This window comes from Bactrocera dorsalis, chromosome 4, assembly GCF_023373825.1.
Source record: "Bactrocera dorsalis isolate Fly_Bdor chromosome 4, ASM2337382v1, whole genome shotgun sequence".
Lineage (NCBI taxonomy): Eukaryota > Metazoa > Arthropoda > Insecta > Diptera > Tephritidae > Bactrocera > Bactrocera dorsalis.
In genome coordinates, this window is record NC_064306.1 from 12,476,384 (window position 1) to 12,488,796 (window position 12,413).

At 41.9% G+C, this 12,413-nt stretch overlaps 1 protein-coding gene across 1 annotated transcript; it reads right to left on the bottom strand.

Annotated features, from left to right (window-relative positions):
* Positions 1 to 2,061: 2,061 nt before the first annotated feature.
* On the bottom strand, positions 2,062 to 6,590 carry LOC115066408 (mucin-2). The gene is made up of 2 exons (XM_049454876.1): positions 6,043 to 6,590; positions 2,062 to 6,001 (listed from the first exon to the last, which is right to left on the bottom strand). Exons 1-2 carry the CDS (start codon positions 6,588 to 6,590, stop codon positions 2,062 to 2,064), a joined length of 4,488 nt encoding a protein of 1,495 aa, XP_049310833.1.
* Positions 6,591 to 12,413: the final 5,823 nt, after the last annotated feature.

Here is a 12,413-nt window from a genome sequence, read left to right on the forward strand (position 1 = left end):
CAAACTGTATTTTGTACGCTTTCAATTTAAAATCTCGACGTAAAATACGCCAAGTCGTTCCATACGTCAGTCCGAGTTTACTGCGAACGTCGCCGAATCGACTCTCCACGGTCTTCGTGTACACTCTCAGCTACGGCTGCTATAATTTCTTTACTGCCTGCTGGACGTGGTCTATTCTGTTGAATATTATCCAATACTGAATTCTGGATCTCAAGATGGTTGATGGTGTTGCGAATTGTATGCTCAGCAGGCCGATTATATTGACCACAAGTTGGGCGAAGGCTGCGAAACATATTACTAAGAGATCTAGAATTTTCGTAATAAAGTTAAACGATTTGTAAACGTTTACATGCGCAAGACTTTCCGTGATAAAATGCCAAGCAATACTGAAGAAAAATAACATGACAGCTAGACACGAATATTCTGTTCGACGACGTCAATCGTCCTGGGCTTGTCAGTGTAGAAAAGCGACTTCACATAACCCCCCAAAAATATGGTCTTGGATGTTACGCCATATGCCCACGACACGATATGATGCAGTCACCGAATGTTTCCTTTGATACATAAATTAATCAGAGACTGTTTTCTTCTTTTCAATAGGAGTATCTTTTACGTGGAGGGTGCCACTTCTTCTGACTTTAGCTGGCCTTCAAACGTTCTCACTTCAACTCGCCTTCAAACGGATGTTTTTTTTGGATACCCAGAAGATGCTTTGTCTAAGACCGGAAGTCGTAAGCCGCTTGAGCCATATGCAAGAGAATCGTTTCTGGCCACCTCCAAGTAAATGGCGCTAAGAGAACTTTCCTCAGCTGTCCATAGAGCACGATGGCGTCTCAGCAATGGCTTCTAGGTTATCTTTACTCTAAATGAAACATTTGTTTATTAATATACCCATGTCATCAAAGGTGAGCTTAATCGGTTAACTCCAGCTTCAGGAGCTTCAACTGTTGCGCGCGATGGCGGATGGACTCATTAGGGTCTTCTTCGCTACTCTGCTTGACAGCAGCAATAGCGTCTTCGTTGCGCACTTGCGGCACCTCTGAGGATGAGCACTATCCACTTGAGTAAACTCAGTGCTAAACCGATCCATAACTACCCGAATTACAGCCTCTGCTGGCCAGTTATGTCCACCGAATATGGAACGCAACGTGCAATGAGTCGCAGGAACTGAAACTTTAATTTGTTAATAACTTTGCACGATTTGCAAAAGTTCTTCCGAATTTAGTCTATTCATAATAATAAAATGGACACCAAGCCGAGTATCTGGAGCATATTAAAGTTTTACATATCCAGGCATGCGACTGAGAAACCAGGAGCGGACAATACTCGACAGATTTTAATATACAAATATTTTCGAGACCACTAAAGAATTAAACAGTGTATGTGTTGCTGTTTTGTGGGTTCTGTGTTTACAGAAAAATAAATTCTTTTCCAATATACATGGGAATATGGTCGGCAACTTTTTTTGTGAATATTTTACTTTTGATACTGTCTAATGGGACGGCCGACGATTGAAAAAACTTTCTCGACACATGCATTACCCGAAGGTGAGCACATATTAGCGATATAATCATTTCGTAATAATACTATATATCGGTAGAGAGGTAAATATTCAGGATCAATAGGGCTATGAAGCCGAAACTCTGTGCTGATCTAAGTTATATATATTAAGAAGTCCGGTAACTCGTTAAATATTTCCGAATTTTTGTAAGTTATGAGCGGATGTGATCTAAACCTGAACAATGTTTTGAGTTTTGCTGTCAATCGTTCTATCTGAAGTGAGTTCTAAGTTCCCATCAAAATCTAAAATGTGGTTTCTTATAACTGTACTCCTCGTCATGAGACAGTCCAACGTTATTCTTTAAATCTAACAGATACCTTAAAAATTCTCAGTTCAGAAAAGGGGTAAGGAAGTTTAAAAAATATCTAGAAAATTTTCTAAAGATTTTGATAAATTAATATCTTTATTTTTATTTAAAAAATACACTTAAAATTCACTAAAAGAAATTAAACTTATTTACTATAAAATACGTTATAATAAGCCGTGATGAAGGTACCCAATTATCCATAGTTTATTGGCCGTCTAACTGGTGCACGCGATAAGAATCTTCGGCTTGGTGCTGGATAATACACTGGCTTTCTGGCATAAACATTACTTCCAATGCAGCAACCATTTCGTTGAGGTGTTTCTCCTCTATTGCAACGACGACCATTGCAACGCCGCGCTGCGTAAGGTACTGGAAGTGGTTGCGGGGGCTGAACTATTCGCGGTCTTACAATCCTTGCGGGCGCTGCTTGCAGCGGAAAGCAGACAATCCGAGTACTTCCTCTTCTTCCAGCTGGCCCATTATCGGTTATTCTCATACAATTACTAGGTGCTGAAGCTCTGGGGTAATTTCGCACCGATGGATAACTATGAGGAACTTTAGGTCGGGAGTAAACATACGAAGAACGTAGAGGAGCAGGACGATATGGAGGGATCTTTACGTAGGGTGAGTGAGGTGGACATGGAACAGCAGTTGGGCGTACAGTTGGCGGCAAAGTAGGTACAGCAGTAGGAGCAGAGGTTGGTGCTGCTGTAGGTGGCACAGTAGTTGGTGGTACAGTAGTTGGTGGTACAGTAGTTGGTGGTACAGTAGTTGGTGGCACAGTAGTTGGTGGTACAGTAGTTGGTGGTACAGTTGTTGGTTCAGTAGGTGCTGAAGTTGGTGCTGCAGTAGATGCAGCGGTTGGTGCCGCAGTAGGTGGTACAGTAGTTGGTGGTACAGTAGTTGGTGGTACAGTAGTTGGTGGCACAGTCGTTGGTGGTACAGTTGTTGGTTCAGTAGGTGCTGAAGTTGGTGCTGCAGTAGATGCAGCGGTTGGTGCCGCAGTAGGTGGCACAGTAGTTGGTGGTACAGTAGTTGGTGGTACAGTAGTTGGTGGTACAGTAGTTGGTGGTACAGTCGTTGGTGGTACAGTAGTTGGTGGTACAGTTGTTGGTTCAGTAGGTGCCGAAGTTGGTGCTGCAGTAGATGCAGCGGTTGGTGCCGCAGTAGGTGGTACAGTAGTTGGTGGTACAGTAGTTGGTGGTACAGTTGTTGGTTCAGTAGGTGCCGAAGTTGGTGCTGCAGTAGGTGCAGCGGTTGGTGCCGCAGTAGGTGGCACAGTAGTTGGTGGTACAGTTGTTGGTTCAGTAGGGGCTGAAGTTGGTGCTGCAGTAGATGCAGCGGTTGGTGCCGCAGTAGGTGGTACAGTAGTTGATGGTACAGTAGTTGGTGGTACAGTTGTTGGTTCAGTAGGTGCCGAAGTTGGTGCTGCAGTAGATGCAGCGGTTGGTGCCGCAGTAGGTGGTACAGTAGTTGGTGGTACAGTTGTTGGTGGTACAGTCGTTGGTGGTACAGTTGTTGGTTCAGTAGGTGCCGAAGTTGGTGCTGCAGTAGATGCAGCGGTTGGTGTCGCAGTAGGTGGTACAGTAGTTGGTGGTACAGTAGTTGGAGGTACAGTCGTTGGTTCAGTAGGGGCTGAAGTTGGTGCCGCAGTAGATGCCGCGGTTGGTGCCGAAGTAGGTGGTACAGTAGTTGGTGGTACAGTAGGGGCTGAAGTTGGTGCTGCAGTAGATGCAGCGGTTGGTGCCGCAGTAGGTGGTACAGTAGTTGGTGGTACAGTTGTTGGTTCAGTAGGTGCCGAAGTTGGTGCTGCAGTAGATGCAGCGGTTGGTGCCGCAGTAGGTGGTACAGTAGTTGGTGGTACAGTTGTTGGTTCAGTAGGTGCCGAAGTTGGTGCTGCAGTAGATGCAGCGGTTGGTGCCGCAGTAGGTGGTACAGTAGTTGGTGGTACAGTAGTTGGTGGTACAGTTGTTGGTGGTACAGTAGGGGCTGAAGTTGGTGCTGCAGTAGATGCAGGGGTTGGTGCCGCAGTAGGTGGTACAGTAGTTGGTGGTACAGTAGTTGGTGGTACAGTTGTTGGTGGAACAGTCGTTGGTGGTACAGTTGTTGGTTCAGTAGGTGCCGAAGTTGGTGCTGCAGTAGATGCAGGGGTTGGTGCCGCAGTAGGTGGTACAGTAGTTGGTGGTACAGTAGTTGGAGGTACAGTCGTTGGTGGTACAGTAGTTGGTGGTACAGTAGTTGGTGGTACAGTTGTTGGTGGTACGGTTGTTGGTTCAGTAGGTGCCGAAGTTGGTGCTGCAGTAGATGCAGCGGTTGGTGCCGCAGTAGGTGGTACAGTAGTTGGTGGTACAGTTGTTGGTAGTACAGTCGTTGGTGGTACAGTCGTTGGTGGTACAGTAGTTGGTGGTACAGTTGTTGGTTCAGTAGGTGCCGAAGTTGGTGCTGCAGTAGATGCAGCGGTTGGTGCCGCAGTAGGTGGTACAGTAGTTGGTGGTACAGTTGTTGGTAGTACAGTCGTTGGTGGTACAGTAGTTGGTGGTACAGTTGTTGGTTCAGTAGGTGCCGAAGTTGGTGCTGCAGTAGATGCAGCGGTTGGTGCCGCAGTAGGTGGCACAGTAGTTGGTGGTACAGTAGTTGGTGGTACAGTAGTTGGTGGTACAGTAGTTGGTGGTACAGTAGTTGGTGGTACAGTAGTTGGTGGTACAGTTGTTGGTTCAGTAGGTGCCGAAGTTGGTGCTGCAGTAGATGCAGCGGTTGGTGCCGCAGTAGGTGGTACAGTAGTTGGTGGTACAGTTGTTGGTAGTACAGTCGTTGGTGGTACAGTAGTTGGTGGTACAGTAGTTGGTGGTACAGTAGTTGGTGGTACAGTTGTTGGTTCAGTAGGTGCTGAAGTTGGTGCTGCAGTAGATGCAGCGGTTGGTGCCGCAGTAGGTGGCACAGTAGTTGGTGGTACAGTAGTTGGTGGTACAGTTGTTGGTTCAGTAGGTGCCGAAGTTGGTGCTGCAGTAGGTGCAGCGGTTGGTGCCGCAGTAGGTGGCACAGTAGTTGGTGGTACAGTCGTTAGTGTTACAGTCGTTGGTGGTACAGTAGTTGGTGGTAGAGTAGTTGGTGGTATAGTTGTTGGTTCAGTAGATGCAGCGGTTGGTGCCGCAGTAGGTGGCACAGTAGTTGGTGGTACAGTAGTTGGTGGTACAGTAGTTGGTGGCGCAGTCGTTGGTGGTACAGTCGTTGGTGGTACAGTTGTTGGTTCAGTAGGTGCTGAAGTTGGTGCTGCAGTAGATGCAGCGGTTGGTGCCGCAGTAGGTGGTACAGTAGTTGGTGGTACAGTTGTTGGTGGAAAAGTCGTTGGTGGTACAGTAGTTGGTGGTACAGTAAGTGGAGGTACAGTCGTTGGTGGCACAGTAGTTGGTGGTACAGTAGTTGGTGGTACAGTAGTTGGTGGCACAGTAGTTGGTGGTACAGTTGTTGGTTCAGTAGGTGCCGAAGTTGGTGCTGCAGTAGATGCAGCGGTTGGCGCCGCAGTAGGTGGCACAGTAGTTGGTGGTACAGTAGTTGGTGGTACAGTCGTTGGTGGTACAGTAGTTGGTGGTAGAGTAGTTGGTGGTATAGTTGTTGGTTCAGTAGGTGCAGCGGTTGGAGCCGCAGTAGTTGGCACAGTAGTTGGTGGTACAGTAGTTGTTGGTACAGTCGTTGGTGGAACAGTCGTTGGTGGTACAGTAGTTGGTGGTACAGTATTTGGTGGTACAGTTGTTGGTTCAGTAGGTGCAGCGGTTGGTGCCGCATTAGGTGACACAGTAGTTGGTGGCACAGTCGTTGGTGGTACAGTAGTTGGTGGCACAGTCGTTGCTGGTACAGTCGTTGGTGGTACAGTAGTTGGTGGTACAGTAGTTGGTGGTACAGTTGTTGGTTCAGTAGGTGCAGCGGTTGGTGCCGCAGTAGGTGGCACAGTAGTTGGTGGTACAGTAGTTGGTGGTACAGTAGGGGCTGAAGTTGGTGCTGCAGTAGATGCAGCGGTTGGTGCCGCAGTAGGTGGTACAGTAGTTGGTGGCACAGTCGTTGGTGTTACAGTCGTTGGTGGTACAGTAGTTGGTGGTACAGTAGTTGGTGGTAAGTTGGTGGTACAGTTGTAGGTGCTGAAATTGGTGCTGCATTAGGTGGCACAGTAGTTGGTGGCACAGTCGTTGGTGGTTCAGTCGTTGGTGGTACAGTAGTTGGTGGTACAGTTGTTGGTACAGTTGTAGGTGCTGAAGTTGGTGCTGCAGTAGATGCAGCGGTTGGTGCCGCAGTAGGTGGCACAGTAGTTGGTGGTACAGTTGTTGATTCAGTATGTGCTGAAGTTGGTGCTGCAGTAGAGGCAGCGGTTGGTACAGTAGTTGGTGGTACAGTAGTTGGTGGTACAGTCGTTGATGGTACAGTAGTTGGTGGTACAGTAGTTTGTGGTAAAGTAGTTGGTGGTACAGTTGTAGGTGCTGCAATTGGTGCTGCATTAGGTGGTACAGTAGTTGGTGGCACAGTAGTTGGTGGTACAGTAGTTGGTGGTACAGTCGTTGATTCAGTAGGTGCTGAAGTTGGTGGTGAAGTAGCCGTTGATGTTAGTGATTCAGGTATTGGTTGAATAGCTGGTGCAGTTGGTGCTGCAGTAGGTGTCACAGTAGTTGTAATTATCGGTGATGTGTTAGATGATGCAGTTGACGATACCGTTTGTGGTGCACATGGTGGCATAGTTGGGGGAGTCGCGGTTGTTGCGGTGGTCGTCGTTTCATATGGTAATATAGCTTCTTCAGTGGGCGCCTCAGGAATAATGAAGATTTGACCGTCTCTTCTTCTTGTCTGATGGCCTTTGTAGTGAGGAGGAAGTTGACGATATCTTTAATCAAAACTCGTTATGTAATGTAAATTTTCAAATACCGACCTATTTGTGGAATTTCCGTACCATTTGCTATATCATTTACAGATCTTATCGTTCGTTTGCCAGTTAAAGGCTGGAATGCTACCTTTATATGAGACTTATATGTCTCGAGTTTAGGAATAATACTGGGAAAGTGTTCGAAAAGGTCGCTTCTATCTTTTGTCAATTTAAGTACTGCAAATTTTATACAAACAATTATTTGTAGCCTTGAGGTTTCAATAATTACTTCGGTTTGATATATTATACTTACGTCTCTGGATTATGCGGCTTTTACTGGTTTTGAATCGAAGTGCTGTAAAATTCGTTTTATTTTGTAATCTTTTACCAAAAATATCATTATTTGATTTAGTTTTAATTGTCAATTTTGGCAATCTTTCTTCAGCTTCAACGAGTTTGCTGCCATACCAGACCAATACCGCTATGACCATTAGCCGCCAACAGGCTACGGACCTCATAGTTTTGTTGTTTAATTTCTGATTTTACGCTTAACGCTATAATTTTATAGAAAAACGATATCAAAACTTTTAAAATATGTCTAGGCCTTATTAGTTAGAAAATATTAGTTTTCAATTTTTCTCTTCCCGCTCCTTATATACAGGAAATGTCGCTGTTCGTCTTTTCCTTAATAGCTACCTTCGGTGTTGGTTAATTTTTACTAATATTTTTAAATAGCCTTGGCGTGTTTTGGTATTAGTAGCTCTTGTAGTAGATCTAAAACTACCTTACTAAATTGATCAGGGTTCCACTTAATTCTAGCACTCTTTGATTCAACTAATTATGTGTGTCCAATCGAAAGATCAACTAGTACAATGCAACCAATTTGACATATTGAAATGTAGTTATTATAGAATGAATTATGATGTACCCAGCTAATTTTAATAATGAATGATCTGGATTACTAACTATTGCTTTCTCTGTTGAGAAAAGTGTTGCACTCAGATGCCACCTGGTTCCATGTGATACCAAGAAAAACCTAACAAGGAACCAAACCCTCAAGTGTCAACAAAACGGCTTGAGAATGTCACAAGTCACTAAGCTGAGGTGACTAGTTTCGATGACAGCTAGTTCGTCTGGTTGATTGAAGCTCCAAGATAATCCTAGGTACGATACAATACGTGACCAAAAATGTCTTAAGGATGTCTCCTTCTTCGACAGGAAATTTTCACCACAAGAAGACACGACAAATATAGAAGAAATACCTTTATTTTTCAAAAATTCTACACAATCCTCTAAGGACCAAAAAAAAACTAGTTTCGAATGCCACTTAACATCTCATTTGAGCTACTATTTCTTATTATTTTTGTAGTCATAGATCGTTAAAGAATTGTGTTAGAAAACTTGGTTCTTTCAACACTAAAATTCTGTGATTTAAAGTATTGTATTGGAAAACCTGGATCGTTGGACACTGAAATTTTGTGATTTTGTTCTCTGTAAAAAGTCCTAGATATGTCTTGTTCTACAAAATCATTTTTTTACACTTTTTGATTATTTTTTTTTATTCGAAATCATGCTTTCTATCACTAAAACCTCGTTTGTACCAAATATCTGCCAGACGTGCCGCCTAGCAATTCTCGCTTTGTTTGCTCGGTTCAAAAGTATCACTTCAACTTTATTTCGGCACAAAGAAAACATCAGCGCGTTTTCAAAAGTGTTCGCTTCTAATACTTTTTAGTCACTTACGTGTGTACACCGCTCGACTGCGTGCATAACTGTTAACTGAATTTTCATAATTTCAAATAAATGTTTATATTTGCTATCGTGCGTTTTTTGTTTCTTTATTTTTATTTTTATTTTTAATTTTATTTTTAATTTTTTTTTTGCGATTCGAAATATTTGCGTATTTGTGAGCTGCGAACGTGCTATTGAAAAAATATTTTTGCATATTTTACAAAGTCTATAAAGCATCGCATGCGTTATTAAATAATAGAAAGCAAATAACAGTATAAAATGTAGGCAACACATAGAATTTGTTTAGCTTGAATTTGAGTCTAGCGTAGGTGAAGCAGGTGTTTATTTTTGAAAATTTTTCGTTCGTGTGAGCAAAATAATATATTTTTTTTTAAGTAGTTTTTTGACGTCTAATAATAAAAAAAATCTGAAAGTGTCTCGAGCCTGGAGAAGACTTGGACTAATTATCCTTCTATATATTTTCAGCAGATTTTTATTTTAGTAGGATATATACCGAAAACAGCTTCAAAGTCTCAATATATCTTACCTAAATCATGTATTCTTCATAGAAGAACTTGAAATTATAGAAAAACTTCTTACTAACTCTAAACGTTTCTAGTTAGATAACACCAATACAAAAAAATATCATGAAAGACGCAATACTGTGAAGATCTCTGATAAAAACCTTTTCAGAAATAGCTATGTACGTTTTCTTTGCTAAATAGATTATCTCAAACAAAATTTAATAACTTTTTTCGCAGATTGTATTTTGATATATTTTTATCTCTTTCTATTAGGTCTACAACTTTACTTCCGCCGTTTTCCAATAGATGTCTCTAGGGTCAAGAACTAGTAAAGGGTGATTTTTTAAGAGCTTGATAACTTTTTAAAAAAAAAAACGCATAAAATTTGCAAAATCTCATCGGTTCTTTATTTGAAACGTTAGATTGGTTCATGACATTTACTTTTTGAAGATAATTTCATTTAAATGTTGACCGCGGCTGCGTCTTAGGTGGTCCATTCGGAAAGTCCAATTTTGGGCAACTTTTTCGAGCATTTCGGCCGGAATAGCCCGAATTTCTTCGGAAATGTTGTCTTCCAAAGCTGGAATAGTTGCTGGCTTATTTCTGTAGACTTTAGACTTGACGTAGCCCCACAAAAAATAGTCTAAAGGCGTTAAATCGCATGATCTTGCTGGCCAACTTACGGGTCCATTTCTTGAGATGAATTGTTGTCCGAAGTTTTCCCTCAAAATGGCCATAGAATCGCGAGCTGTGTGGCATGTAGCGCCATCTTGTTGAAACCACATGTCAACCAAGTTCAGTTCTTCCATTTTTGGCAACAAAAAGTTTGTTAGCATCGAACGATAGCGATCGCCATTCACCGTAACGTTGCGTCCAACAGCATCTTTGAAAAAATACGGTCCAATGATTCCACCAGCGTACAAACCACACCAAACAGTGCATTTTTCGGGATGCATGGGCAGTTCTTGAACGGCTTCTGGTTGCTCTTCACCCCAAAATAGGCAATTTTGATTATTTACGTAGCCATTCAACCAGAAATGAGCCTCATCGCTGAACAAAATTTGTCGATAAACACATTTCGAACCGAACACTGATTTTGGTAATAAAATTCAATGATTTGCAAGCGTTGCTCGTTAGTAAGTCTATTCATGATGAAATGTCAAAGCATACTGAGCATCTTTCTCTTTGACACCATGTCTGAAATCCCACGTGATCTGTCAAATACTAATGCATGAAAATCCTAACCTCAAAAAAATCACCCGTTAGATTAAATCGATTAAATCATTTTATATCGATCTTGGACCTTTGTGTCAACATTAACCGTATATACATATGTTATAATATATCTGAAAACGTTTAGTTCCACATTTGATTTCTCTTACTTTCCTCTAACTTTCAAAAAGCGGCTTTCAAATTCCCGACTACAATACTTTTCGAACTCTACACTCGTGCACTCGTGTATATTTCCGACAGGTACTTTGCTGCGAAGGTCGCTCTTAAGCTCAAAGCCGGACATATGAAGGGATCCAAACAGGAAAACGCTGAAATTCTCGCGTTCTTCAATTGTGTCCGTGACAACTTAGACCATTGCGTCCCTGAAACTACTCCGGCGGTTTTTGTCCGCTCATATATAGACGAGGAATATGTGTACAGGGATAAGTCGCTGAAGAAGAGAGGCAGTGAGCCTTAGCACGAAGTTTGGAGGAGAAGTTTGCTACTGTGGTGTCTTTCAGACATAAGTAGCTACTATTAAGGTCGCCGTAGACTTACTGCTCGCGGCTTCTTTTAGAAGTGTGAGATGCGCAAAAAGTTGGTCAAGGAATGTCTAATCTCACTTTATATATCATCAGTCTACTTCATTATCAGATTCGTTTGGGTGTGAAATACCTGCAAAACCAACGACCTAGACAGATTGATGATCCCTATACCGCTTTTATCGGAAGGGGAGTTCGATATCCATTGGCATCTTCTGCTCTTACACTGGAGCATTGGACTAGCGTGCGCTTCGCATTGTTGGTCGATAATCAGCCTCTTTGGCGACTACCAGATCCCTTAGGCGTGGAGTAGAACGTAGGAGATCTCCTGTGCAAGGCTAAAAATCCAGTCAGACGCAAACTTTCTAACTGGTGCAGCAGAAGGTTAGGTAGAAACCCTACTACTTACCTGTACCCATTCCTCCATTAGTCAGCTTTTCCCAGACTAAGGTTGAAACCACTCGCCGGTCATACCTTCGACGAACCATGAGACTTAGTCGAAACTGTCGTAAGCCACATAAAAAAATTGTAATCGATTCAAAACGCTTCGTCGATTTAAGAGGGTCATCATGATCAATTTTATAGGAGTTTTACGTTGCACAACGGACCGGTATTTTAAGGTGATCTAGTGAGAATCTTGTTACGATTCTTCTCTTAATCTGATCTTACCTAACAAAATTTGCCTTTTCAGTTACTTCCATTTCTTCTCTATTCGACGTACATTAGGCTTGTTCGAATGAATTGAGCGTTTAAGGTTAAGATTAAGGGATATTTATTTGTTAGAAAATAACTTCGTAGAGGAATTCTATACTTAAAGAGATAATGAGGAAACCTTTATAATGGACGCAATATCTCTTTAAGAGAATATTGTAAATTTAGTTCGATAAAATTTGGTTAAGCCAGAGAAATTTTGTATTTTGGTCATAGGCTTGCTATTGTCTCGAAATTTCTGATTCCTACTCGTATTATACTCGGCTTTGCACCTCATTCTTCATTAGCATTTAATAAAATGAAATATAAGTTTTTATTCACAATCTGCGTGAATTTTTATTGGAGCGTGCCGAAGTATATGCATGGGGGCGTACGTGACTCCAAGAATATGCTCTTATGCAATAAAGTATAGTTTTCAATTAGTGACTGTTTAATATAGATAAATGAGGGCTTTATAATAATTTCGTTTACTTTTTTAAAATATACATCTTTTCTTTAATACCTATAATAGAATCCGGTATAAGCGTCTTAGTTTAAAAAAACTTCTTATCTGCTGAGTATGTCTAAATATCATTGACCAAAACTCTGGAACTAAGAGAACAATTGGCTTCCGAACAACTGCCGGTCTTGCTCCCAGAAAGCAACATACAATATTAATATAACAATTTTTCTTGGAAGACTGATGACTTTCTCTGTATTTTATTTAAATTTTTTGGTCCAGTCAGGATTCACAATCACGAATCATGCTTTCGCATCCAATTTTTTCGTGACGTTGTGGATGATCAGACGAAGGTTTCCAAAACGGTTCTTTATAAAAACCCGAAACCTCGGATGTTTGTTGATAATATTGTTACATCGATCGAAAAATGAGTTTTTGTTATAAAAATCAGATAGATCGCGAACAGAAAATTCTTATAAGTTGAACTCTTTGTGAGAAATTTTACCTTACAGAATTCAGCAAACTTCAGCTTTCGGAAAT

Coding starts and splice junctions, on each gene's coding strand:
- LOC115066408 (XM_049454876.1), bottom strand. CDS start 6,590: ATGCCACCATGTGCACCACAAACGGTATCGTCAACTGCATCATCTAAC. Junction 6,002..6,042: donor ACTGAACCACCAACGACTGT/GCCACCAACTAC, acceptor CACCAATTTCAG/CACCTACAACTGTACCACCA.